The sequence below is a fragment of the Diceros bicornis genome, chromosome 35, assembly GCF_020826845.1.
Source record: "Diceros bicornis minor isolate mBicDic1 chromosome 35, mDicBic1.mat.cur, whole genome shotgun sequence".
Classification (NCBI taxonomy): domain Eukaryota; kingdom Metazoa; phylum Chordata; class Mammalia; order Perissodactyla; family Rhinocerotidae; genus Diceros; species Diceros bicornis.
In genome coordinates this window covers 432,819-460,437 of record NC_080774.1, presented here as the reverse complement: position 1 = coordinate 460,437, position 27,619 = coordinate 432,819, and the positions used below count along the sequence as shown (strand labels likewise).

Here is a 27,619-nt window from a genome sequence, read left to right as displayed (position 1 = left end):
CCACAAGAAAGGCTTCCCGTTTCCAAGGGCAGCTATGAAATCTGTGCTAGTTTAACATAACGCCAGAAAGTTTTTCACAACCGTGTTAGGAACGAAAGGAGCCAAAAACAGCCAATAAACTACTCTCAGATTAATAGACTGTTTCATCAAAAAAAAAAATGCTTAAGATTTTACTAACGAGCATTTTGCCCAGGCACAGGTGAGAGAGGTCTTTCTGAAAGCTTAGAATTATTAGCACATGGTTTTAAAAATAATTTATTTCATTAAGTAGTTTAAAAAAGACCATAAAAATCACCATAGGGCACATGATAATGCATTCATTGGGATCAGGGCCACCTTCTATAAATGAACAGAGAAATAGTCAAAAGAGGCCTAGAACTTAAGAAAACAGTAACAGCAGTCTGCAAAATTAGGGCAAAAACACTATTTTAATTTCCACCTGAATATTTACAACAATATACAGGACAGTATGGTAAGATTTTAGAGAAAACAGATCATTACTGTGAATATAAAACTGTATTCTGAGTTTTGAGAACAAAGATGCCTTTTAAAAAGGCCGTTTGGTTTTTAGAAGAGAATGTATTTTTCTATCTCATATCTAGATTGTCTGCTACACAAGTGGAAACACCCTGTGTAACAACTTTTTGAATTTTAAAATCTAAATCTTGATTCCATACTCCTGACCTGTCTCCTGTAATCACATAAAAGAAATAAGCTTTTTTAAATACAAGTTTTAGTTTAGAAATTTTATGAACAAAACTTAACGAACAAAAAAGGATCTCACACCTATTTAGTATCACTGTCTATTCTCAAAAAGCAAGTTTACAAAAATCAAAAATGATTTATAAAAGGCACTGAAGTTAGCAAAAGCACTGGTGGAGTTTCTCATTTGGAGAAAACACTGGAAATGTTCAGAGAATTCTGCTTGTGTCGTTTGTAACACCCAGAAAGAAATCAGCCCTCACTCTGTTGTCTGGTCTCTGGTCTCCGGCATCCTCGAGGCGCACGGCACTGCGTGGGTCCCAGGCTCCGTGCAAAGACCCTCCAGAAGGTTACAGCCAAGGGGAAGGCTAAACTAAACCATGCTCAAGTCAATGAATTGGGACTCAAAGCTGTCAAAAGTCAACCTCTCGTTTCTGTAGTAAAACACGACGCTCTTTTATAATCCAATTGAAATGAATTCTAAAATATAGGATGAATTTCAAAACTAGAGAACAACTCACAGATCATTTTATTACCACTATATTGGCAACTAAATCAAGATCACTGTGAAAGCTCAAGTGCTGGCAGAAAAAAAAAACACCTTCTGGTGACTGCTAGTGAGTTCTGTGTGACTATCTGCACGACTCTAAGGGCTAGATTTTTTCCAAGAGAAAAGATAATTTTATATTCTGGTCACTAATTAAAATGTTTTTAATGACCCAAATCATAAATATCGTTGCAAGTCTAAGACACAGTCAAGGTTCATTTATTTCTGGACATCCATCCACCTTATCAATTCGTCTAACCAACTGGGATCAACTGGCAAAGCAAAGAGGATTTTCTATCACAAACTAGAAAGTCAAAGACCCTCCCCAAAAAGGAACATGGCACAAAACTCATCTTTAAGAACTGAATTGAAGTGAGGTGCTGCTGCTGCCAACACAGCCAACCCCTCCTCGGGCACTCACTCGGACTTTCTGGCACAAACTGCCTTAGTACCCTCCTCTGTTATATGTCAACCAGGAATGGCTAACTGAAGCCTGTATCACTACCACACTGACAGTTTTCAGAATATTTTTATCTGAGTTTGCTTTCAAGTTCTCCCAAAATATCAAAAATCTAAATTTTATACAGAATACTTGCATTTTCTAAAACTCTTTTACTCTCAAAACGAAGATTAATAAATTAATCAGAACATATTCTTCCCTGTGAAATTTTCGCAATTAACTTATTACCCTTCTTTCTTTAAACATGAAGACTGAAATACAAGCCCCAGCAGTGTGCACTGGCCCTACAAGGTGGCAAGCTGGGCCAGGCGAGCCATCCTGCGAAGGCGGCCCCCATCTGCGGGGCTGTAGCGCCCAGGGCTGCCCAGGCCAGGGGAGTGGGGGCCGGGGCCGGGCTTCCCAGGGCTGCAGCTGTGAGGGCAACCGAGCTCTGGCGGCTGAGACTTCGACTTCCCCTTCAGTGCCGGGCTTGGCCAACTGAGGAAACAAGAAAGGTCCATCAGCAGACGGTGAGGGGTATGCAGGAAGAGCAGAGGCCGCTGACAGGACCTGGGCCCCGCACCCAAGCCCCAGGGGACCACTGGGGCTCTGAGAAGAGGAGCTTCGAACCTCAGAACCATGGGCCCTGAAGATTAAAAGCTCCTACAATTTTCCACAGGAATCCCATGACCCTGACCAGAATCCCGACTGCTTCCACCCTGCACCCTCACCCTGTGCCACCAGCCATGGCCACATGTCGGGGGAGCTACACGTTAGCTTGACTGACAGGGCTGCCAGTGTTCTAGGTGAACCACTATGTTCATATGAGTCAGAATCAGAGAGTTCCAGAAGCTAGCTACCAACAACCCCTAACTCACAGACAGACCTTCCTCTCCAGGGTCCACTAGTACCTCTGTCTGTCGGAGGGCGGGAAGCACAGGACAGCACTCTTCCATCTGTGCACAGCTGGGTACTGGAGAGGGTCCACGTCTGCACACTCCAGAGCTGCCAAAACATCCTGATCCAGTTTTGATGGCTCCTCTCTGGAAGGCACAAAAAAAGCAGTGATAGAAAAAGCGGACACGTGTGATTAAAAGCACAGACTTCCCACACCAATGCATTCTTATTCTTAACTCAAGAACCCAGCACAGGAACAGAACAGCGTGCAGAAACACGTCTGGTCCTCAGGCACCAGCTGTCGGGGCTGTGATCCAGGCTACAGAGGAGCCAAGGCTAAGGTGGCAGAGAGGACACACTGTCCCACAGAAATAGTGGAGGAGGCGACGGAGAAGAGTCGCCAGGACCCGGGACCTATGCCTGCACATTTCACATCCAAAGACAACCAACCAGAAGGCTGGGGATGGTCCATCACCTGGGAGACTGACCCCAAGACAGTCTTTCTTCCTAAAACAAACTAAATACTTAGGATGGTTCCAGTCATTCTGGGGGCAATGACTTCCCTGAGAAGTACAGTAGACGGAAAGATGAGCTAGAAAGGAGGACGCTGTCTCCTACCCATTGGGAAGACCACTGAGGACATCAAGAAGCTACAAACTCATGACAGAGGTGACCCTGCAAGTGCACATCCAATCAGGTTGTGGGCAGAGAAAAGGTTTGAGAATTACAACCGTGTTACACGTGCTCACACCTCACTGCTCCACGTCACACGTGTGCACACATCCCACTCCTACACAATCACATCTGCGCACACACGCCCAACTCATACCCAAAAAGAAAGAGCCTCTGGCCGGCCTCCTTCATGGCGGGGACCCTCGAGGGCGCCAAGAACACAGAAGTGCAGCTATGCTGGGCCTCGTGCCGGGGACTGTTGGGACCCAGGCACATCTTAGCAATTCCGGCTGACATTTCACTTTCTGTCCTTAGTTGGCTATTTCCAAGTTTGTCAGGAGGAGGTTCTAACGAGTCACTTTCTACTCCGTCCACTCCTGATGTCAGGGTCTTCTTATCTCTGGTTTTCAGATTTTTACTTGTTGTCTTAGAAAAGCTACTTCCTAGATTCTGCAAATTCAGTTTATCAAACTCAACAGTCAAGCTGGAGACAGGTGCCACGAGGGCTTCCTCCTGGCTCGGGGCCTTGGGCCTCTTCCCACTCAGGGTCTTGCTGCCACTCAGGGGACTACAAAACCCATTTCTGCTGCTGTGGGAACTGGTCGAGGATGAGGCTTCTATAAGGTTTGTCTTCTGCTCCAAGGGAAGGATTTCACACCGTGAGTCTCCAAAAACATCGACTGTAGGCTGGGTGTTGTTTCGAGCTGTGTTTTGCCGATTTTTAATCTCTTCCAAGCTCATGTCATCATCTTCATCTAGAAACGCCCTCACAGAAATGGAATTGCTGCACTTCCTACGATGGGCTGTGAGGGAGAAAGCAGCTGTGGATGGCAGGAACCCATGAGAGGGCCACTCAGCACCACCCCAAATCCCTGCAGCCAGCAACAAACCCCTCTCTCCTTCAGAGCCACCGCCTCAGATTCTAGAACAGAGAACCTCCCGCAGTGCTCCTTGGAAAAGGCAAGCAGGACCTTACAAACAGAAATACAGCCTCCAGGCCCAGCTCTCCTCCCTCAAAGGCAGGAAAATGAGAAGACAGCCAAGGTCAAGGGCAGGCACATGTGGGGGACGGGATAGCACCCGGTACCTCCCATCTGATCTGCTAGGATGCCGGGGGCGCTCAGAACACGAGGAGCAGAGAGCAGCAGCAGGTGGTCACTCGTTCACACAACTCACTTCCTGGTCTGAGTACTGAGAGCCCATGGACGTGCTGTGTGCCCTTACCAAAGGCAGAGGCGTTCTCCTGACAGCAGGCTTCGTTTTCTCCCGTGTCTTGTTGGGCCTTTTTGCCCACTTCCTGCTGAGTGAGATATTCTTCTAGTTTTTGCAGGCCCTCCTGGGAAGACAGATCAACAAAGCAGCCCAGAAAGTCCCAGTACTCGACCCAGGGATACCCCAGCTCATGAGCCAGCTCCCTGCAAGAATAAAGTGCATCGGTCATTTGTGAAACCAGAACAAAAACTCACAGAACTGACTGCACAGAAAGCAGCACTTAATGCTAGAAGTGCTGAACCACCTCCTACGGTCTTGGTCACATTTTATCAGTTATCTTCAACTGAGGCTAAACTAGCTCTCTGCGTTTTCTGAGGCAGCACTCCCGACAGTCTCACCCACGCAGCTCTGTTACCTTACGGAGCGAGCCAAGGAGATGGCGACCAAACCTCCATTCACACCAACAAACTTTAGAGGCAGAAGGTTAAGCAGACTCCACAGACAGGCGGACCTTTGTGTTTTCATACAACTATATGAATTTGGACACGATTCTGGTTTTGGCCAGGCACATAAAAATATATAAGCCCTTCTCAGGTTCAAGTTGTAAACCTGAAACTAGGCACATATTTTGAGAAAAAGTTCTAAAACAATTCAAAGAAGCTTTATTTGATTACAGCATAATTCAGCTTCTTGACTGTGGAAAAAATGCTTTTCAGGGACTTTTTAAAGTTTTTTTTCTTTTTTTTTTTTTGAGAAAGATTGGCCCCCCGCTAACATCTGTTCCCGATCTCTTTTTTTTTTCCTTTTTTCTCCCCAAAGCCCCAGTACACAGCTGTGTATCATAGTTGTAGAGCTGTAGCTCTTCTATATAGGACGCTGCCTCAGCATGGCCTGATGAGTGGTGCGTAGGTCTGCGACCAGGATCCAAACCAGCGGATCCCGGGCGACCGAAGCGGAACGTGTGAACTTAACCAGTACACCACCTGGCCGGCCCCTGGGGACTTTTTTTTACTAGTAGTTTACAGCCACACCTGCCTCTTGTGTTTTATTTTTCCTTCACTGCCAAGGAAACCCCTGCCGTAGGCACCTCGTACGACTCACTGACTCCCGGAGACAAGCTGCGTCTGGGGGAGCCATTTCCACGGACACTTTTGCTACACAAACTGCAGTGTGTGCAATATTTGCAAGGAGTTAGACCTTAATGAGAAGAGTTTAAAATTTCCTGGTAAACGCCTCCTGTGAACTGTTACTGGGAAGGCAGCTGTAATGAGAGTTTCCTCCTTGATCAACATGTAAGCAATAGCATAGGAAAGGACTCCACACCAGCTCTTTGTCACTTCGTGTTATGCCCTTGAAGTACCTTCCCACTCTCTCAATGCCTCTCTCTGGGTCCGATTTTCTGACATTGTGAAAGAAGCCTGCTTTCTCTCGAGGCGGGGTTTTCCAGAGTCTGCGAAAATCTTCTGCCTATGAAGAGAAAATGTGTTGAGCTATGCTATGCACCAAGTTGCCGGGCAACATAAGATGGCCAGCATTGCAGAGCCATCTGGACGTCTCCCAGTGTCCCTTCTCCTCCTCCTGGGCAACATGCCCACCTGTCTTGTAGCTAAGAGACCACGGGGCTGTGTTCTGACGGAGGTGAAGAGGGACTTCTGGCAAGGCTCCATAAGGGTGGGGCCCCTCTCTCTTCCTATGGCTCGGGCTGGGCTCTGAGGGTCAGAGCTGTACCAGGTGGCCCCGAGGATGAAGCCTGGCCTTGAGGTAGACACCGCAGAGCTGCCACCCCGAGGCCTCAAGTCGTGTTCCCATCATATGAGAAGAAAACAAATCTTTATGCTTTTAAGTCATGCTTACTACAGTTTTATGTTTTATGCAACTGAATCTAATCCTAACCATTATCAGTGGTTTTTGGAGACATTTTTATAGCTGCAGGTAACTAATTATTTAGAACATTTTTAAACAAGAAGATTACACACAGATCAGTGTATGAAATCCCTCAGTCCAGAAGGTGAACTTTAGAGTTTGCAAATGGAAGTTTCCTAGTGACAATACAAGTTCGACAATACTGGAATGGACAGCCTAGCTAGACTGGCAGTGTGCTGTGAGAAGGGCCACCAGCACAGACAGGAGAACTAGGGGACGATGCATGGGGGGTCAGCCCAGGGGACTTCACTTTGAAGTATAGGCTCACCACCACGTCCACCCTGACTAACAAGCGAGGAATGGGGTCAAGACACTCTTGTTTCTCCAGCAAATGTGCTGAAGCCTCACTGCCAACTCACTGGGGTTCCATGGGACCCGGTCTCTAAAACCAAGCACAAAGCAAAGAGGCTGGAACACCCACCACTTCTGGCAGGGACCGGTAGGAGCCGGTTTCAGAAGCTTCCACAGCAGCTCACCTTGGACGGACTCAGGGGCCCTGCGAAGGCTCGCAGGGTCAAAATGGGGTCTCTGGGGCTGCCTCCACCATGGCCGACGTAAGGTGCCTCGGCCGTCTGGTCTGAAGACCACAGCTCCCCGATCACTGGAGAAGACGTGTCCTCTGCTCTCAGGAGTGGTACGTAGTACTGACCTAGAGGAGACACCAGGGCTACATGCATCTGCTCAGGCGGCTCCTCACCTCAGTGGATGTGTCCAGCATTGGGTACACAGCCTGAGAAACAACGCGTTCATTACACCCCGGGCTTTGCATGTGATTCCACGACAGTAACAGTAGAAGGGCTGCAAAAGCTCTGGAGCTGAAGGACCTGGGCAAGAGGCCAGTTGTGCCAGACTCACTTAAGGAGCCCTGCGTTCTTCCTCTGCTGGGAAGAAAATAAGAAAAAACGAAGGGGGAGCAGCGAAGACTTCCTCACCCCCAGATACTTAAAAGGACTGAGAGGACGGACCTGTGTGAACAAGATTTGCATAGGTGGGAGCTTGAGAGATGTTAAAAACAAGTTACATTTTAACCTTTCTCCCTTCCCAATTCCCTATTCTTTTTTGTATGTTACAATTTTATATCATTGAATACACAACTCTATTCAGACCAGGAACAACACTTTGATGTGAAATCTGGGAAGAACAAAGGTAGAGTGCAGTGAGGTCACTGGGAGGGTGCGGTGGGAAAGCGCCCAGAGACAACGTGCAAACGCATGGCTGTGGCTGTCATGTGCCAATAAAACTTTATTCACAAAAGCAGACAGGCCAGACAGACACCTGCAAACCTCTGCTTTAAATGGAGACCAACAGGATTCAGACAGGAATGGAAACCAAGAGAGAAGGAAAGACAGGCAAACAGGAGAGGTCAAAAAGCGCCAAGTATCTGTGGCAAGGTCATTGGCGAGCAGGACCACCAGACTTCTGGCTAAAGACGGCAAGAAAAGGCACTTCTGCTGCCATCTTCTCCAACTCATTGGAAACAACAGAGGAAGGCAGCGGGGACAACCCCTTTCTGAAACGAGCCATCTCCACACTCCTGAAGCCTGCAAGCTAGGAGGCACAGATGCCAAGTCCTGGAAGCTCCTGACCAGAGGAACAAGGCCCCAGAAACCTGAGGTGAACCTCCAGACCTGAAAAAGAAGGCCTGTCCCGACAGGTCACGGTCTTGAAAAGCTGAGCTTGTAATTCAACTCTAGGTCTAGAGTGATGAGATACAGGGCTGGTGAGGCCGCAAGAGGGGTAGGGACTGCCCAGGGAGCTGAGGGAGGAGCATCCCAGCTTTCCCAAGGAGAGGGCAGGGCTAGGTAGGGAGGCAGGCTGATGCACAGGGCGTCAGATCAAACAGCTGACAGGCATGGGCCGGCCCAGTGGCGCAAGCAGTTAGGTGAGCGCGCTCCGCTGCGGCGGCCTAGGGTTCGCCGGTTCGGATCCTGGGCATGCACCGATGCACCGCTTGTCGAGCCATGCTGTGGCAGCGTCCCATATAAAGTAGAGGAAGATGGGCATGGATGTTAGCCCAGGGGCAGTCCTCCTCAGCAAAAAGAGAAGGATTGGCAGATATCAGCTCAGGGCCGATCTTCCTCACACACAAAAAATAAAAATAAAAAAAATAAAAAAAACAAAGAGCTGACAGGCAGCTACTGACAAACCAACTGATTGACCAACCAAGGGGCTCTGGGATGGCCCCTCTTGCTCTCTTCTCTGCGGACTTGCAGGCTGTACTGAGGAGATGGGATTACAGACATTGCTGCATGAGGGGCCTGCAGAGATTAAGGGGTAAGATCAGAGCAACAGTCAAATGACAGACAACCTGGTCTCTCAGAAAAGCTCAAGGCTTCAAAGGACAGATGACATGAAAACAGGTAGAATGCGAGAGCTGGGGAGTTCAGGAAAGAAAACGTAACCCTGAGAAGGGCTTCCGAGAGGAGTTCACAGGCAACCCTTTGCTCCCCTCCCCAGAACTCAAGGCCAGGCTTGCACGCTGTCCAGGACCTTCCCAGCGATGGGCCTCAAGCTCCAGGTGCTGATCCCCACCTTACCCTTTAAATATTCTCTAATCCGGTCCTTCAGTTCCGCAGAGTTATTTTTGCTTCTTTCACAAATAACCTATTTATAAAAAGAGAGTAAGTGAACACTCTAAATCTTAATTTATCACATTTTCTTATCATTAAAATGATTTTATAAAAGCTAGTTTTAAAGTCAACAAAACAAGGATAGTATCCTAATGCTGAATATTTCCTTAAAGCCCACAATCAAAACACAAGTGTCGAACAGTACAATGTTTCTTCTAGAATGTTTTGTAAAAGCTTATGGGACCAGGACAAGAAAAACACACCTCAGATTATGGGTGAATTTTGTTTTCTTTCTTCGAGCTACTCTACATTTTCTGATTTTCTGCAAGGAAAGGAAACCTTAAAGTGCACTATCAAGTCAGAGCAGAGACATGCAGAAACGCTTACAATTTTCAGTTCTATGAGTTCCACTGTCTGAGGTCCTGTTTGTTGTTGTTTGGCTGGGTTGACACAGAACTCCTATCTAGCATGGAACACAAATGTTTTATTTTTGCAACTACAGGAATCAACTTTCTCTGCCCTTGGAGAACTGCAGTGACCAGAACACGTTTTTGCTAGAAACAACAAAAAATCCAGTAACTTTCAAATAAGAAGTAAGGAACCACAAAATTACCATCTCCTGCCAGCCTGTGAGAGAAACAAACTACAGCTGTATAGTGTACCCTGCAATTAATAAAACTAAGTACTTTTTTTGGTCTGTAACTGATTGTGAGATGTCAAATGCTTTAAAAATGTCAGTTACCAAATAGCATCTTATATTGAAAAAATATACATATGCACACAAAAAGTGAGTCAGATATATGTAAAATAATGGTAATTTCTGAGCTGTAGCATTATCTGGTGAATTTTATCCTTTTTGTCTATGTCTATTCTAAACTTTCTACAGAAAGTGGTCACTACTTATGTAACCATAGCAACTACAAAGAGGCTTCACTACCAGAGTAGGATCCTTACACATTCTGCTTCCACACGCTGGCAGGTCCAGGTCAGCTAACAGCTCCAAGGTATCGTATAAATCAACCTGTCCTTCAGTTCTTACCAGGTCCATTTCCCTCTCCATCTCATAGGCACAGATGCACCTGTGCCCTTTCTAAGGCGCATTTTGTTCAACTGTCAATATAGATCACGACAAGGCCTGCTTCATAAGGCTTGTATGGGTTGGCTGAGAATGCAGGGGGGGCTTAGGACAGTGCCTTGTACAGAATGAGCTGAACACATGCCAGCTTCTTTCAGCATCATCAACCTCATCACCACCACCATAATCCTCACCATCACCACCATTACCACCATCGTCATCCCATCACAACCATCATCATCACCACCACCATCATTATCACCATCAACACTACCATCATCATTCCCATCATCATCCCCATAATCATCACCATCACCACTGTCATCATCATCACCACCACCACCATAACCCTCACTATCACCACCATTACTATCATCATCATCATCCCCATCACAACCATCATCATCACCATCATCACCACCAGCATCATCATTACCACTACCTCTGTTGTTCTCCCTGACCCTGGTCAACTGAGGTGTGCACAGAGGGAACTTGATAAAAGACTGTGAACTGTTGAGAAGTTACTGCCAGTTTCAGGAAAATAAAACCAGCAAACTGGGGCAGTTCACGCCCTCCTTGCTCTATAGGTGCATCTTCTTCACGGAGTGCCTTTTACTCAGCAATCAGGATTCTAAGGTGCCCCTGAGGCAAACACACTCACACAGAGTTATGTGTGACTTCACAGTAGCTGTGATATAGACTGTATTTTATGTATTTTCATTGTTAACACTATACAGTAATGGCATTTTAATAGGTACGTACATACTTACTTATAGGTACTTACATCTTCAGGTGTTTTATTATATTTATTCCTTGGGTTTTTTACAATCAAAGGGTGTGAAGAAAGTACGCTGACCACATCTGCATTCCCAAACTTGCAAGCAAAATGCAATGGTGTGTCATAGACCTAAGAGCGGTGCAGAGGAAGAACACCTTTCTTATTTACACTTTATTTCATAAGGTTGCTTTAAAATAGGTATTTAGTAAAACAAACAAAACCCTCCAAAACAAAACACCATAAAAAGACATTGTTTTTATAACTGAAAAATAATTGGCATACTAGCACATATCCACTTTATGCCAGAGCTTGAGCCCAGCAGAGTGCCCTAGTTGCTGTGTGTCTAATGCCTGGGTGTTCAGGTCCGGTGGGGAGCTTACAACTGAGCTGGGGCGTATTTAACAATTCAGGGCCTGGTATAATGTCATATAATCAACGCTCAAAAAGTGAAACAGATGAAAGCAACATCCAGAATAAAGCAAAGTCTATGAATTTGGTCTGTACTTAAAGAAAACCCTCTCTAGTGGCTAATACTGCAGTAAATAAAACTCTCCACTCCTGACTCCAAGCTGCTTTTCAATGCTCCAACTAACTTCCCCTTGGTGGTACCATTCCCCAATATCCCGACAGCTGCACCTTCAACGGCTGCCTACAGACCAAGAGGGCCTTAGGGTAACAGTGCCCCCTGAGCCTAAGAGCTGTGGAGCCAACCATTTCTGGGCATCTTCACTTGGATGGCCACAGGCTCAACTGCAGCACACCCAAAACGGAACCCATTCACCACCACCAGAGCCAGAAACACGGCCCTGCAGTCCACCTGTGATTACCGAGGAGGGCAGATTCCAGCTCTAAGGCCCCTGGCAGGTCACTCATCCCTCTGTGTGCCAAGGCTGCCATCCCCTTAGCTTCTTGTCCAGATTACCAAGACGCCTGAGGGGCCTTGCTGCCTTGGCTCACACTCCCAGCTCCAGTCCACCCTCCACTAGGCGACCCCATATTTGCAAGCAAATATCCTCAAGTCAGCTCCTACGCCCTGCTCCACATCCTCTAGGACAATCTCACCACCTCGTACAATTTCCCACGTGAACCAGAAAAGGTCTCGGCATTTGCCCACACGACAGCTCTCTGATGCACCTCTCCTTTTGCCTGGGGTCACCAAACTTTCTCAGTCAAGGGCCAGATAGTAAACATTTTAGGCTCTGAGGCCATCCAGTCTCTGCCACAACTACCCTACTTTGCCTTTCTCTGCAGCAGCAGACAATATATAAAGTATGAGCACAGCTGTGTTCCAATAAAGCTTTATTTACAAAAATGGGCTGTACTTTGCTGGCCCTGCTCCAGTGCATTCTCTAAACTAAGCCTTTCTTGATTCACGTTCTGCCTGAGACAACTCCAGCTCTGTGTAACAGCCAGACCTCCCCTATCTGGCCTGCGGAGGACAGAGGTCGCTGCACATCAGGGCCAACTGTTTTCACTTGGCATTTGGAGTATCAGACTTCAAAGAGCCCTCAGCACTCCTACTTCCTTCTGGCCGCTCATCTTCCTCGTGCCACATAACACCCATCTCTAATCTGCTCCAAGCTCCACAAACTTGACCCCAACCTCTCCCCTCACCCCTGCCAGGAACTTCTGCTCCTATGCAGACAGCAGGCTTTGGGTCTGAGACTAGACCCACTTCTCATTCACACCACATTCTCTGGTGAGCCCCTGGGCTTTCTAAGTAGTCCAAGGATTTGTGGTCAATGCTTTAACTGATTCCTACTCTTAGGGGGCTATGAATAGAGCATGTGACCTGTAACACCTAATTTCAGGAATTTACTGAGTGTTCTTGGTACATTTTCTGTGAGTACTGCACAGACATTAAGAAAAGAGCGTGTATTTTCCATAGGGCACACAGCTCTACGTCACATCGTCACTTCCTGACAATGTGCTCTAGTCAAATCAGACATCCTTACTGATCGAGTTTGTTCACACTTAGTCTGATATTCTTTGATTTTGTTCATTCTGTCCTATTTTACACTTACTATTGCTTATGTAACCATTGTTTTTTCTTTTACTCCTTTCTATAATTTTGCTAGTTTGGTCAAATTTATCTCTATTCCCCCTTTTTCCTCCTGTTAATTTAAAAGTCATTCTTTCCAATTCTGCAGTTTAATGCATCATATTCAATATGTATTATGAAATAATAAATTATGCTCCACTCCAATATGCTTCTTTTATTCCCTCTCCTGCCAACCACAACCTTCTAGACTCCTAGGTTTTGCTGACTTTGTAATTCTTGGCTCTACGCCATCATTGGGTTTTACATGATAAAACATGTGCAACTTCTGCTTCAGGAATCCTTACTAAAGCCTTATGTGCCATTAAAAACCATCTCTTTGAAATTTTTAACCCCACAGGAAATATTCCTAGTGTCATGTTAAGTGTGTGGGTAGGGGAACCATATACATAGAACACAAAAATAAAAGGTACCAAAACTTTTTTACTTTCTTCTCTCTTTAGCTTTTTGGCATTCCCCAATCCTCCAAAGCCCAGGTTGGGCCTCTCTTGACAAAAGCCAGGAGGGAAGTGTCCTTGGAGCAACGTTGTCCACAGCCAACATCCACGTGTACCCTGCCCAGTGGGGTGGACCTCTCATGTGTGAGCAGGGCTTATCTTCTATATCTTTCTAAACTCTCTGAGCTCAACGAATGCGAGTCTCCTCTCTGATCCTCCACATGCATGCTGACGCAGTGCAGGGACACAGTAAATATTCACATAGTAGGAACACTAATCTTGTTTTAAGACTGACTGTAACTTCTACCAGAAAAGAGAGGAGGAGGCACACTCACCATTTTGTCAGGAGTGTTCAGGTACAGGTCGACGATGTAACAAATGCGTTTCTCCAGCATGCTCGGGTTGTCATCCGGGTACATAAGCCGCATGAATTCAGGGTTTTCCAGGGTCTCTAGAGTCAGCTGGCAGATGGAAGCCTGATTCTCTTTGGCAGCAACATGCATGACATTGTACCTACATCCTTCCTGAAAGAACACCGCAGATTTTGAGTTTCATCTTTGTCAACCAGTCTTCTGATGCTAACGATGCTGCAAGCAGGATTACCTGTACGATGGTTGGGTTGTCCCCTGAACCAATTAGATATCGGGGATTACTCCAGATAAGATCAGAAAAGGTGTCTTCTTCTCCCCTCTCCACAGCTTTTCGAAGTTTGGCAGTGAGATCTTGTGTACGGGGATTTTTATAACTGTTTGCTCGCTCTTTGTTTACTGTTTCTGACTCAGGTAAGTACAAACCATCTGTCATTAAGAGACAATTTAAGAACATTTAATTTCACAAACATTTTTCTCATCACCCACTATGTGCTACACTCAGGGCGATAAAAATCCCACAGAGGCTTACAATCTAGTTGGCAGTTAACAGATAAGAAACAATTACAATAAGTAGCAGAAGGACGTATGTCCCAGCTTACAACCGTGGCGCACACACACTGCTATAGCATGTGAGTGAAAGACGAACGAGACCCGACTGGACTCCAGCTAGGAAAGGCTTTGTGAAAGCAGGATCAGTCTCAGTGGGTGGAGGAGGGATGAGGGCACGTGGCCACAGGAGCACCACGAGCACTGACACAAGATCTGCAAAGCGCACAGAGCATTCCCATAAAGGCAGAGTGAGCCAAAAGTGATTTCTGTTCGTTTAATTACAACATCTGAGAATGCACGAAAGCAATCTTCTCAAGGAGAACTTTCACAAACTGGGAAAAGGGTAACCTGCAACAGTTTACATCATTCCAGTTTCTACCTAAGCAGCACCTGTGTGAGGCCAAGTAAGGGAACAGAGGGAAGCCGGTGGATGGGACTCTCGACTGGAGGCCAGGCGTCTGCAAGGAGAGGGCACCTTCCTCTGGAACCCCTGAGAGCCTGGGAAGCAGGATAACCGTGAGCTCTGAGGGAGGACGAGACTGAGGCTTGGCCAAAGTTAAAGACCATCAGGGTTCTGCACAATGCTGACTGCAAAGGCCCCCTCATAAGGTCCTGGTTCTGAGCAGGGAGTGGGTGTGGTTGCATTTGCAGCTGGATCGCTCCTGCAGGCGAGCCCAACTTTTACAGGATCTTCTGGGTCAAAGCAGGTGCCACAGTCCTAGAAGTAGGTGTACCTTCAGGTGAGAAACAGACTGCTTTTGGCATCCAAAAAAGCCCCTGAATCCAACAGGCAGCAGGGAGAAAGCGAGACAAAGAAAATAGAAGGGGCATCAGTGGTCCTTTCACTGCTTCTCCCATGACCTCATCAGCTTCGGGGCCTGGAGTAGCTGCCTGGCCCACTTAACCCCCATCACCTCTACCTTCACGGTCCCTGGTCCTTCCCAGAACAGCCAACTGACCCATTCTTCTTCGGCTGCTCTGCGGCCTGGGCCTCAGCTCTCTACTCCCCAGCAAACTGGACTTCTCTCAAAGGTGGAGGAAACCAGTTACCATAATTCAGGAAAGAGGGCACAAAATACCTGGGGGTAAATCTGATAGTAATGCCAAGATGTGAACAGTTATATGGTCTACATTTTAACCCACCATTGCTAAAGAGTGGTGCTATTTTCACAGGAGAAAGTGGTAAAGAGGTTTTGTTTGGAGAAGGGAAATAGTCACAAATTCCTCTAGCAAATTTCTCTGCATCTTCTCTCCTTGAAAAAGCTTTAAATCGGGATCCTTTGATCATTTTGACAGCTTGCAACGCTTCCTTTTTATCTTCATAAACATGAATCCTTTCTGCGTGGGAAAAGTAACAAAGGAAAATTAAAGATGAATAACTGAGGCCACTGTCATTTAAATCACACCCGAAGGCCCTGGGTTTAATAATAAACAATTGTTTCCCAGTTGTCTGATTTTTCTCTCACATTAATATTATAGATTTTTAATCTTGAAGAAAAAAGGCCTTAGCTAACCAAAAGAACACAATTAATAAGCTTGATTATATATATGTGTGGATATAAATAACATGACATATTTTATACATACATGAAAATACAAATGATAGACAGGGAGAAAAAATTTTTAACTGATATAACAGAAGAATGGTAATGTCCACTGCCCAATAAAAATGGTCACTAGATATAACCAAGTGATTCATCAAATAAATACAAATAGACTATAACCATATAAAAAAGGTAATCGACCCATAACAAGATAGAGGTTTACCTTATTCAAAAGACAAATAGGAAAGTTCAGTAACATGCAGTACAGCTGACAGAATGGCAACAAGATACCTGCTTTTTAAATAGATAAATGTGAGTTCAATACCGTATTGTAGAGAGACTGGAAAAGTTACTCATACACAGTGAATGGTTATGCCTTTTGGAGGGCAGTAGCTTTCATGATTTTAAAAACACATACATTTTGACCCAACACTTCTACTTACCATTTTTATAAAAATAATGTACATTTATATATATATTTATGTTAACTTTAAATGAAAATATATTAAAAATAAAACAATCTTAATTTATACTTCTAAGTAAAACAGAGCAGGGTCAGGAATGACACACAAAAACAGTTAAGTGATTCCTTCTAGTGAGTAAGATTTGAGTGCGGAGGAGGAAAGAAATTACACTTTTACTTTCTATTCTGTACATATAATATATACAGTATTTATGTAGTTTTTTTGCAAAAAGCAACTTTCATAGTAATAAAGATTAAAAATAAAGAGAAAGTGCAACCTGGCCATTTCTAACGTCACTAAATGTTCTTTAAAATTCTCATGGTTGAATAATATCCATTCTACTCATGGTACATAATACGTCTAAGCAATCTCCTGTTTTTGGGTACCATCACAAATGATAACATAATAATAATAATGATACTATGCAACTTCTGACATTCTAATCAACATCAACTTTTCATTAATTCTTTCCAATGCTGTTTTTTTTTTTTGGTGAGGAAGATCAGCCCTGAGCTAACATCCATGCCAATCTTCCTCTTTTTGCTGAGGAAGACCTGCTCTGAGCTAATATCTGTTGCCAATCCTCCTTTTTTTACCCCCAAAGCCCCAGTAGATAGTTGCATGTCATAGTTGCACATCCTTCTAGTTGCTGTATGTGGGACGCCGCCTCAGCATGGCTGGAGAAGTGGTGTGTCGGTGCACGCCCAGGATCCGAACCCGGGCCGCCAGCAGCGGAGCGTGCGTACCTAACCGCGAAGCCACAGGGCCGGCTGCGGCTATCTATTTTAATCTTGTTTAAAATTGAAATTCTTTGATGTTTTTAACTATTTACACCTTCATTAGCCATCTGCATTCATTAACATAAAAAGTATTCAGGGGGCTGGCCTGGTGGCATAAGCAGTTAAGTGCGCGTGCTCCCTCCAGCGGCCCAGCTTCGCCAGTTCGGATCCTGGGCACGCACTGACGCACCGGTTGGCAAGCCATGCTGTGGCGGTGTCCCAAATAAGGTGGAGGAAGATGGGCAAGGATGTTAGCCCGGGGCCAGTCTTCCTCAGCAAAAAGAAGAGGATTGGCAGATGTTAGGTCAGAGCTGATCTCCTCACAAAAAAAAAAAAATGGTATTCAGGTTATGATGAATAAAAAAAAGGAGGGAGATGATTAATCAATGGTAGCCAGCAAAAAAATATTTTTAAGTGAAGTATATCTCATAGAATCCAATTTTCTTAATTTTTAAAAACTCCTTATATAGGTTTACAAAAAATTCAGGAAAGTTCTATATAAAAATGCTAATGATTGGGGCCGGCCAGGTGGCGCAAGCGATTAAGTGCTTGCGTTCCACTGTGGCGGCCCTGGGTTCACCGGTTTGGATCCCTGGCGCGCACCAACACACTGCTTGGCAAGCCATGCTGTGGTGGCGTCCCATATAAAGTGAAGGAAGATGGGCATGGATGTTAGCCCAGGGCCAGTCTTCCTCAGCAAAAAAAAAAAAAAAAGAGGATTGGCAGATGTTAGCACAGGGCTGATCTTCCTCACCAAAAAAAAAAAAAAAAGCTAATGATTAATTTAGGGTGATGAGATGAGGGTGATCTTTTCTTCTCCTGTGTAGTTTGTGAGTCCCCCTGCTGTCTCCACGCACCACCTGTGTACCAGACACCACGCGCTTGTCACATTACCATTTCTCGCTGGGGCATCCTCGTATGCCGGGCACACCCCATAATACAGAGGTGGCTCCATAGAGGCCCTCACCACGGCTTTGTGGCCATCGACCCCAGCCGCAGCACTGAAGGGCACCGAGCAGGTCTTAGCTGTCACAGCATCTTCCTCCGGAGGGTTCAAGCCCACACTATAACCAAAATCTCGGTCTTCAGAAAAGCTGACCTGCTCAGCCTGGCTCCCTACAGCAGACTTCAAAATCTCTTGTGTGTCCTGGCTGAGAGATGTGGCACCTGGGGCATCGTGGTTGGTAGGGTGTGAAGGCAGTGTTCTTCCGTGCTCTAACAAAGCCTGAGCCAATTTTTTCTCAAAAATGAACCTTGTAGTTGATGTAATGGGTCCACATTTTAATCCAGCTTTGACAATTTCTTCTCTAAGGTCATCTGGATTCAGGAGTTTCAGTCGAGCCAAGATGGCATCCATTGTCATTTCACCTAGGCCCAAGACAACAAAAATCAATTCAATGGCTATAAGTACATCTTTTCTAATAAAAAAAAAAAGTGGCAAAAAAGCTAGCTTCAAAGTTTCGTTTCAATCCAGTGTTTCTCCATATTCTTTGGAGTCTATGAACTCTGAGGATTTCCATAAGTTTTTTGTTTCCAAATCTATAATAACCTTAACAAAATTAAGATAAGCAGCTTCTAGTTCATTTGGATAAGGATCTTATAACCTAGTGCTATTATGTGATATGATAATATGAACACTCTAGGTGGGGAAGCACACTGGGGAAACAGGCATACTCATTTACTGCTAGTTGGCGTGTAATTGGGAACAAATCCCAAGGAAGGCAACTGGACAATATCCATCAAAACTCCAACTCTAGAAACTTATCCTACAGATATACTTGCACTTTATTCCAAAAATGATGGGGAATCACACAAAGATTTAAACAGAAGAGCCACATAGATAGCTCTGGCAGTCATTTTGTTAATACTAATAACAAACAGCTAATGTTTAATGTTTTGGGGGGTCTTTCCATGCACCCGGATCTATTCTAATTTTATTTATTTATTTACTTTTCCCCCCAAAGCCCCAGTAGATAGTTGTATGTCATAGCTGCACATCCTTCTAGTTGCTGTATGTGGGGCACCGCCTCAGCATGGCCAGAGAAGCGGTGCGTTGGTGCGTGCCCGGGATCCGAACCTGGGCCGCCAGTAGCAGAGTGCGCGCACTTAACCGCTAAGCCACGGGGCCGGACCACCCGGTTCTATTCTAAGCACTCTGCATACACTAAATTATTTGATAGTCACAATAACTCCGTGTGGTAGGTATCACCATTATTCACCCCCACTTTACAGATGAAGAACCTAAATCACAGAGAAGCTGAGTAACTTGTTCAAGTTATACGGCCACAAACTGTGTATCTGAACTGAAGCTGGAGCTTTAATCAGCGTATTTGGAGAAACAGCAGTTAAATCTACGGAGTCCACGCCTCAGCGTGGTCAGCTAGAACCTGGGGAGAAAGTAAGAAATGACAGGGCAAGACCCCTGTTGCAGTCATGGGACTGGAGACGAGGGCTCAGACTAGAAAATCAGGAGGTCTTAACGACAGACGATTAGATGCTACATGGAGGGGTTTGAGGGATTACAGTCGGCCCAGGATAATACCTACATTTCCAGTCTAGATGCCTAGGAAGTGATTCTACCTGAGGCAGAGAATATTAGAGAGAGAACAAACGGAGATTTAGGCCTTGAGAGGTAGAAACATCTGTTGCACACCAAGTGGACATTCTGATTTTCAAGTCTGAGATTTAGAAGAAGTTCAGAATGGGATACACAGATTTGGAAGTCATCAGCATATATATGGCGGTTATGATACCAAGAGACTAAACCAAGGATAACAAAGAACATACAAAAAGACAGTGAGCCTAAAATGGAATTTGAATAATACCAAGGCTTAAAAGATAGGAGACAAAGAAGAGAAACTCGGGGCCGGCCCAGTGGTGCAGTGGTTAAGTTCACGCACTCTGCTTCAGTGGCCCTGGGTTCGCAGGTTTGGATCCCAGGCGTGGACCTACACACCGCTCATCAGGCCATGCTGTGGCGGCATCACATATAAAGTAGAGGAAGATGGACACTGATGTTAGCTCAGAGCTGATCTTCCTCAACAAAAAAAAAAAAAAAGAAGAAAAACTCAGAGGAGAGGGGATCAAGAAAAAATTGGACATACATTAATCATTGACTATACCACTGAAACCAAAGAGGACAGTCACGCACTGCTTAACGATGGGGATATAGTCTGAGAAATGCATCGTTAGGCAATTTCATTGAGTGTGAACATCATAGGGTGTACTTACACACACCTAGGCTGTATGGTACTGATCTTATGGGACCGCTGTCATTGACCGAAAAGTCGTTACACAGTGCCTGACTGGAGAGGGTTTTAAGAAGTGTTTACAGACGAAATGATAGGATATCCAGGATTGGCTTTAAATTACTCCAACAGGAGAGCAAAACACAGGGAGCAGTGACAGATAAAAAACAAGATTCACAACATAGTAATACCTTTTGTAGCTGGATGATGGGCAGAAGGGGCTCATTATATTATCCTATCTGTTTTTGCGTAATTCTTTTTTTAAAACTTTTTATGATGCCACCTCCCCTCACCCAACTCCAAGATTTCAAAAATGGCTGTTACTTATTTGCAAAGGGGACGTTAGTCTTTTTTGTGTGTGAGGAAGATCAGCCCTGAGCTAACATCTGCCAATCCTCCTCTTTATGCTGAGGAAGACTGGCCCTGGGCTAACATCCATGCCCATCTTCCTCCACTTTATATGGGACGCCGCCACAGCATGGCTTGCCAAGCGGTGCATCGGTGCGCGCCCAGGATCCGAACCAGCAAACCCCCGGCTGCCGCAACGGAACGCGCAGACTTAACCGCTGGATGTTAGTCTTTTAAACAATGAATGTATTGCATAGCCTCCTCTGAAGCTGCCAAAGAACTTGAAAGGGGAGGCCTATTGACCACAGGATTCCACCCAGGGAGAGAACCTAAGTGGATTCTCCGTGTACCTGGATATAAGACAAACAGAAGTGGCTCAGTGATAAGGAACTCATATGAAAGGCACAGGGTAGGTCAAAGCCACATGCAAGGCAAAGCATGGGGGGTGGCATTAGGGGCAGATGCTATGAATAAACAGAGAGGAGCTGCATCCATTCCTGACAATATTCTGTTTTTCATACCATCCCTGTGTCTTTACTCTAACGCTACCTTTCTAACGTGGGCAGCTTGAAGGCGGTTTTTGCCCTTGCAACCAAGCAAGCCCTACACAGACCAATTACATTACATTATATCACTAACTGTGTGAACTTGGGCAAGTTATGTAAACGCTAAGCCTCAGTTTCCCCATCTATAAAATGGACATAATAACAGCTCTACTTCTGTAATGAGAATTAGATAAAATAATGCATGTAAAGTGTGTACCACTGACAAATCCATAAATGTCAGCTGCAGCTAGTAAGCTGTCAAGTGACACAGGCTTACTAATCTTGCAGAATACATAATATGCCAGAAAATCAATTTTAATAAAAACAAAATACACACTCTGTGACTAATATTCTTAATACAAGATACAAGTATCTGCTCACGTGTGCAAAAGAAACAAAGGATAAAGTAGAAACTAATGAGACTGCTTACCTGTAGAGATAGGTGGGAACTGGACAGGAAGAATGGACAGAGAGCCCAGGGCAGGGGAGAGCAGAACTTCTGAATATAAGTTTGTATGTTCTGACTTTCAAAGACATGTTTGTGATTCACGTACTACACGTACTCAAAAAATAAGCAAATAGGGCCGGCCCCGTGGCTTAGCGGTTACGTGAGTGCACTCCGATACTGGCGGCCCGGGTTCGGATCCCGGGCGCGCATCAACGCACCGCTTCTCCGGCCATGCTGAGGCTGAGTCCCACATACAGCAACTAGAAGGATGTGCAACTATGACATGCAACTATCTACCGGGGCTTTGTGGGGGAAAAAGAAAAAAAAGGAAAAAAACCAAAAAAGCAAAAAATCAAAAAGATGAGGGGAGACTCCCAAGTGGAATACAAACCAAAACAAATGAGCTCAACTCAAGGTGGGGGAGAACTAACCTAGCAACTGTGAAAAACAGTAACATGTGACTATATACTCCGACGATGAAGACAAAATGAAGACAAAATGAAGGGTACACAACGACTGTACTCTGGCTGGTAGGTGTGTTCCACAGTGGTATAGGTTAGCAACCCTGAAGCTATTTTATGTGTCCTCAGCAAATAAGTGGATATATTGTGGCTAATGAGAGCCAGGTTCCTCACTGACAGAGAAGGGAGTTACAAATAAGCAGAGGGGGAGGCTAGAGTAGGGGTTAGCCAACTAGTATAAAGGGCCAGAGAGTAAATCTTGAGGCTTTCTGAGCCATAAATTCTCTCAAACGCTCAAGAACAGCTATAGACAACAGAGTGTGGCTGTGTTCCAATAAGACTTTATTTACAGGCCAGCCCCGTGGCTTAGCGGTTAAGTGCTCGCGCTCCGCTGCTGGCAGCCCGGGTTCGGATCCCAGGCGCGCACCAACGCACCGCTTCTCCGGCCATGCTGAGGCCGTGTCCCACATACAGCAACTAGAAGGATGTGCAACTATGACATACAACTATCTACTGGGGCTTTGGGGGGAAAAAAAAGGAGGAGGATTGGCAATAGATGTTAGCTCAGAGCCGGTCTTCCTCAGCAAAAAAAGAGGAGGATTAGCACGGATGTTAGCTCAGGGCTGATCTTCCTCACACACACAAAAAAAGACTTTATTTACAAAAATAGGTGGGGGCCAGATTTGGCCTAGCAGGCCATAGTTTGCTGACTCTTGGGCTAGAATTGGAAGTATCTGCAGGACCTCGATTGACTGATAGACAGAGACATTAAGATATAAGAAATTGAGTTAGGTCTGCAGATGGGATAATGCTTCCTGGTTTTCCTACTTATAGTATGATTATGTAGGATACTAACATTGGCGAATCTAAGTGAATGGTATACAAGATTTCTTTAACTCTTTATTTTGAACAATTACAAACACAAAAAGTTGAAAAATAGTATTGAGAGGTCCTGGGGACCCATCACCTGGCTTCCCCCAATGGCAACCTCTTACACACTGTACTGCATTACTCAAACCAAGAAACTCACACAGCACAATGAAGCAGACCATGCACCTCATCAGTTTCTGCAGTCACTCTTTTCTTGTGTGTCTTTGTATATAATTCCATGACCGCTTATCACACATACAGATTCATAACCAATTACCGAACTGTTCCATCACCACAAAGATCTCCCTACTGCTGTTCCTTTATAATTACATCCAATCTCCTCCACCATCCTCCACCCCTGGCAACCACTAATTTGTTTTCTATTGCTACAATTTTTTTCATTTTGAGCATGTGATATAAATGGAATCATACACTATAGACCTCCTGGGATTGGCTTGTTTTACTCAGCATAATGTCCTTGAGATCCATCCAAGTTGTTGAGGGGATCAACAATTCCTTCTATTTCAATGCTGAGTAGCATTCCATGATGTGAATGTGCCAGTTTGTTTAACCACTCACCTCCAAGAGACATCTGGGCTGTTTCCAGTTTTTGGCAATTACAAAAAAAGTTGTAAACATTCGTATATGGGTTTTTGCATGAAAATAAGTTTTCATTTCTCTAGGATAAATGCCCAGGAGTGCAGTGCAGGTTTAATTTTTTGAAAAAATGCCAGACTGATTTTAGAGTCGCTGCACCTTTAATAGTTTCACCAGCAGTAAATGAGAGACCCAGCTTCTCAGCATTTAGTAACACTGGTATTTTTTATTTTAGCCATTGTAATAGGTGTGTAGTGATATCTCATTGTAGGTTTAATCTGTCTTTTGCTGCTGGTTCGTGATGTTGAAGATCTTTTTACATGTGTTTATCTGCTTTGTACTATTTCTATAATTTTTTATAAGTCTAAAATGCTTTAAAAATTAAAGACAAATTTTTAATGAAAAGAGACACTCCAAACTCTCATCTCCTAGCCCCATACCCTATTGGCCACAGTCGTCCTTTAGCTTTAGTGTCTGGGTACTTTTTAGTCTCCGTGTCCTGCACTGAATCTGTTGACAGTGTTGACAGTGTAAGTGGAAAATCAGCACGCTATTTACTAGAGCTGCCACTTAAAACATTCTTAAGGGGATGAGAGAAAGTACAACAATCACCAACCCAACAGGACGGAGGGCCAGCTGGACCTGGTGTGAACAAGCCTACATCCCCGGCTGGCCTCAGCCTCCTCCTCGTGTTATCTCGGCCACACCCTCCTGGGGCCTGTTTCCTCAGCTGTAAAACCAGAACATGATAAATAAGTCACCCCAAGGACCCCTTTAGCCCTTAGATTCCACGGTGAGGTCATCAACTTTGCCTTCTGCTAATAAATTTCATCTTACTATCCTGAGACTAGAGAAACTCCTGTTTACCCTGCAGAAAGACACGACATTTTCGGGCAAGAGAGTGAACGAAATGTGAACGAGGACGCCCTGGATGCACGCAGGGCGCACACCGCCTGTAAGCCTGTACACAGAGGGGTGAGCGGCGCGCAAGAAATAAGCACAGACTGCGGGAAAACGGAAGAGGGGCTTCTCAGTCAAATCAGGGATTCAAACACAAGCGAACAAGCAGAACTGCCGAGAGACTCGGCACCGGAGCGTCCAGCCTCACAGCTCTTCCACGGTCTGTCCGCTGAGAACGGCTGAGTTTTACCCCAGCTCTTTTCCCAGAACATCACACTCAGGCCATTGCGAGGGCCCAGGGCGGCGAAAGGAGGAGGACTCGCAGAGGGAGGAAGAGAGGGGAAGGGAGGGGCCCAGGATAGCGAGACAAGGGGGGCCTGGGGAGGAGGGGAACGGGGAAAAGGGGAGGAGGAGGGCCCGGCGACGGAAAACGACCCGGGATGACGAATGAAGGGGGTCTGGGGAGAGGAGGGGAGAGTCTGGGAGAAAAGGAGGGGGACCGGGGAGGGGAGCCGGCGTGGGGCGCGGGTCCACTAGCGGACGGGCCTTACCTGGGTCGGGGGCCGGGCCCGCGGCCGCGCAGAGCAGGGGGTCGCGGACCCCACTCCGGCCCAGGCCCCGCGGCCGCTTCTCCAGCCGCCGCACCAGCCAACGCACCGCGATCAGCAGCACCGAGGCGCCCAGCAGCTCCCAGGCCAGCGCCGCCCACTCGGCCGCCGCCAGCTGAGGCCACAGCATCGCCGCCGCCGCCGCCGCCGCCCGCCCGGCCGCCGCCGCTGCCGCTGCCGCCGAGGAGGCGCGCGCCCTCAGGACCCCGCGTCCTGGGCTGTCCGCGTCACTGCCTGACGGCGCCCCGCCCGGTGGCGGCCTGCGCGTGGTCGGCGCTCACGCGCTGGTCAGGGCGCTCGCCCTCGCGCCCGGCGGCCCGTCGAAGGACGCGGCCACGGCCCCTGGCGGCGCGGAGCGCAAGAGCGCACCGTCAGGCAGTGGCGCGGGCAGCCCGAGACGTGGGGTCCAGAGGCGGGCGGGGCCCAGGGGCGAGCGGGGTTCTGTGGGCTTGTGGTCCCCAGGCGGGCGGGGTCCCCAGGGGTGCGGAGTCCTGAGGGGGGATTCTGGGAGGCGCGGGGTCGCCGGGACGGGGTCCCGGGTGGGAGGGGGCTGCTCGCCGCGCCGGGGTCGCCCCGGGGGGACGGGTGAGGCAGGGCCGGTGACGAGCCCTGCAGCCCCGACCCCGAGGCCCCTCGTCGCGTGTCCCTCGCCGCCCCCGAGGTGAGGACCGGGGCCCGGCGCCGACACCGACGTTCCCGCGTGGGCCGCGGCGGGCAGCGAGGCGCCGAGCCGGCAGGTGAGTCTGCAGGTCGGGAGGGTCCGGGAGGGCTTCAGCCGGCGGCCAGGCCTGCGGGTCCCCTGGGAAGGCCCGGCCCCGCCCCCGGGAACCGGGACTGCTCCGCGGGGTCAGAGCGGCCGAGGTGTGTTTTATTTTTACTGACACTTTCAAACGTCGCAGTGTCTGCTGCTTGAGAATTTAGAGACGAGTTTCTCCGTGGGAAGAAAGCAGGAGACTTTCCAGCCGCAGCGTGTGCTTGGGAGAAATGTTTCCTGTTAACTTTGCAGCTTTTTCTGTCTGGCTTTAGCTGGCCTGTCGGATTTTATTTTTTTAGTCTGAGTTAACGTATTTTCTCACTACCCTGGCCTTGGGGACACGGAGGGCTTCCCGGAGGGATGGATGGAAGCAGCTGTGCCGAACGTCTTACCAGGCTCCATGCCCTGTGATCCCATTTGTCTGACGTTCGCGCGAAGGGACAGGGAGCAGAGCAGTGGTCGCCGCGGGCCGGGGAGGGTGGACTGTAAAGTGACCTGGGAATTTTAGGGACTGATGGAAGCACTCTGTCTTGATGGTGGCGGTGTTCACCCAACTGCATATGCTTGTCAAAACTTTCAGGTGTGTACAATAAAAAGGGTAAATTTTACTCTTTGTGATTTATACATTAACTTTTAAAATGGAAAAACAAAGACTTAAAGAAATATAATTGACATCCTTGGTAAAAAGAAAAATTTATTGGATGGTCGATTAACAGTCGATTGGGCACAAAAGAAGAGAGAGTCAGTGAATTTGAGGATGAGTGAAATGCAAATTAAGCCACAATGAAATACTCCTTTACACTCACCAGACCAGTTAAAATTTGTCAGTCTTCTAATTTTTGGTGAGGATGTGGAGGAATTTTGGAATTCTCATAGTCTGCTGGTGAGAGTGTAAAATGTTAACCACTTTGGAAAACAGTGAGGCAATTTCTTTTCAAGTTAAACAGACACCTCCCTCTGGCTTAGCATTGCAGCCCTAGGTATGCAAATGGAAGTCCACAGAATGTTTATAGCTTTATTTGTAATCGCCGCAAGCAGGAAACACCCAGGTGTTTGGATAAGAGGATAAACCCCAGATGAGAGGATAAACAAATGTGGAATCGTCATAGGATAATGCTGTGGTGGTATACTGTTCAGCAACATGGGTAAATCTGAAAACCATTCTAAGCAAAAGAACCCCCACACAAAAGTACATACTATAAGATTCCGTTTACAAGAGTCTCAAGAACAGGCAAAGCTTATGGGGGTAGAAATCAGAACAGGGTGCCTCGCAGTGGGGTGGTTAACTGGGAAGTGGCACGAGGGAACTTTTAGTGTGAAGGAGACGCTCTGCATCTTGCTTGGGTTGATAGTAACACAGGTGCACATTGGGTGACATTTGTCAGAACTCACCAATCTGTACACTTAAAAGCTATGCCTTTTTTAGTGTAAATTTTGTCTCCATTTAAAAAGAAAGAGTGCCTTATTAGAATGAAATCTTACCGTTTGTTGTTGTTTTTAATTACTAAGGACCCTGAGAACAGATCTCTGTCCCCAGCCGCTCTCCAGTTTTGACCTTTTTATAAATATGTGTCATTGTGGCGTGATGAGAGCACCAAGCTTTGGGTCAGTATCCTGTCTGCCTCCTACTTGCTAGGTAACTGGGTGAATTAATTTCCCTGTGCGTCAGTTTTCTCAGTGGTAAAATTGGGGCTATTAATTACACCTATCTCAGAAGTGAGGATTAGTATGTGCCAAGTCCTTGCTACAGAGTCACCACACAGTAAGGGCTTAATAAATGTTAGCTGTTATTACTGCTTTTATAGTTTAAATAACATAGAAA

General features: G+C 46.4%; 1 protein-coding gene across 1 annotated transcript; it reads right to left on the bottom strand.

The window, feature by feature from the left end:
* Positions 1-409: 409 nt before the first annotated feature.
* Positions 410-25,188, bottom strand: ANKLE2 (ankyrin repeat and LEM domain containing 2). The gene is made up of 13 exons (XM_058531166.1): positions 24,987-25,188; positions 17,913-18,386; positions 15,375-15,569; positions 13,915-14,108; positions 13,647-13,835; positions 10,822-10,944; positions 8,930-8,996; positions 6,869-7,041; positions 5,830-5,936; positions 4,482-4,672; positions 3,415-4,060; positions 2,600-2,731; positions 410-2,186 (listed from the first exon to the last, which is right to left on the bottom strand). The coding sequence occupies exons 1-13, from the start codon at positions 25,171-25,173 to the stop codon at positions 1,994-1,996; spliced, it is 2,871 nt and encodes a 956-aa protein (XP_058387149.1). The 5' UTR covers positions 25,174-25,188; the 3' UTR covers positions 410-1,993.
* Between the last annotated feature and the right edge of the window lie 2,431 nt (positions 25,189-27,619).

Excerpts from the sequence above, each read along its gene's own strand:
- ANKLE2 (XM_058531166.1), bottom strand. The coding sequence starts at position 25,173 with ATGCTGTGGCCTCAGCTGGCGGCGGCCGAGTGGGCGGCGCTGGCCTGG. Across the intron at positions 8,997-10,821 it reads ATAATAAAACACCTGAAGAT|GTTATTTGTGAAAGAAGCAA; the intron begins GTAAGTACCTAT and ends TTTTATAAATAG. Across the intron at positions 2,732-3,414 it reads CAGAGGCTCTTTCTTTTTGG|AGAGGAGCCATCAAAACTGG; the intron begins GTATGAGTTGGG and ends TGTGCCTTCCAG.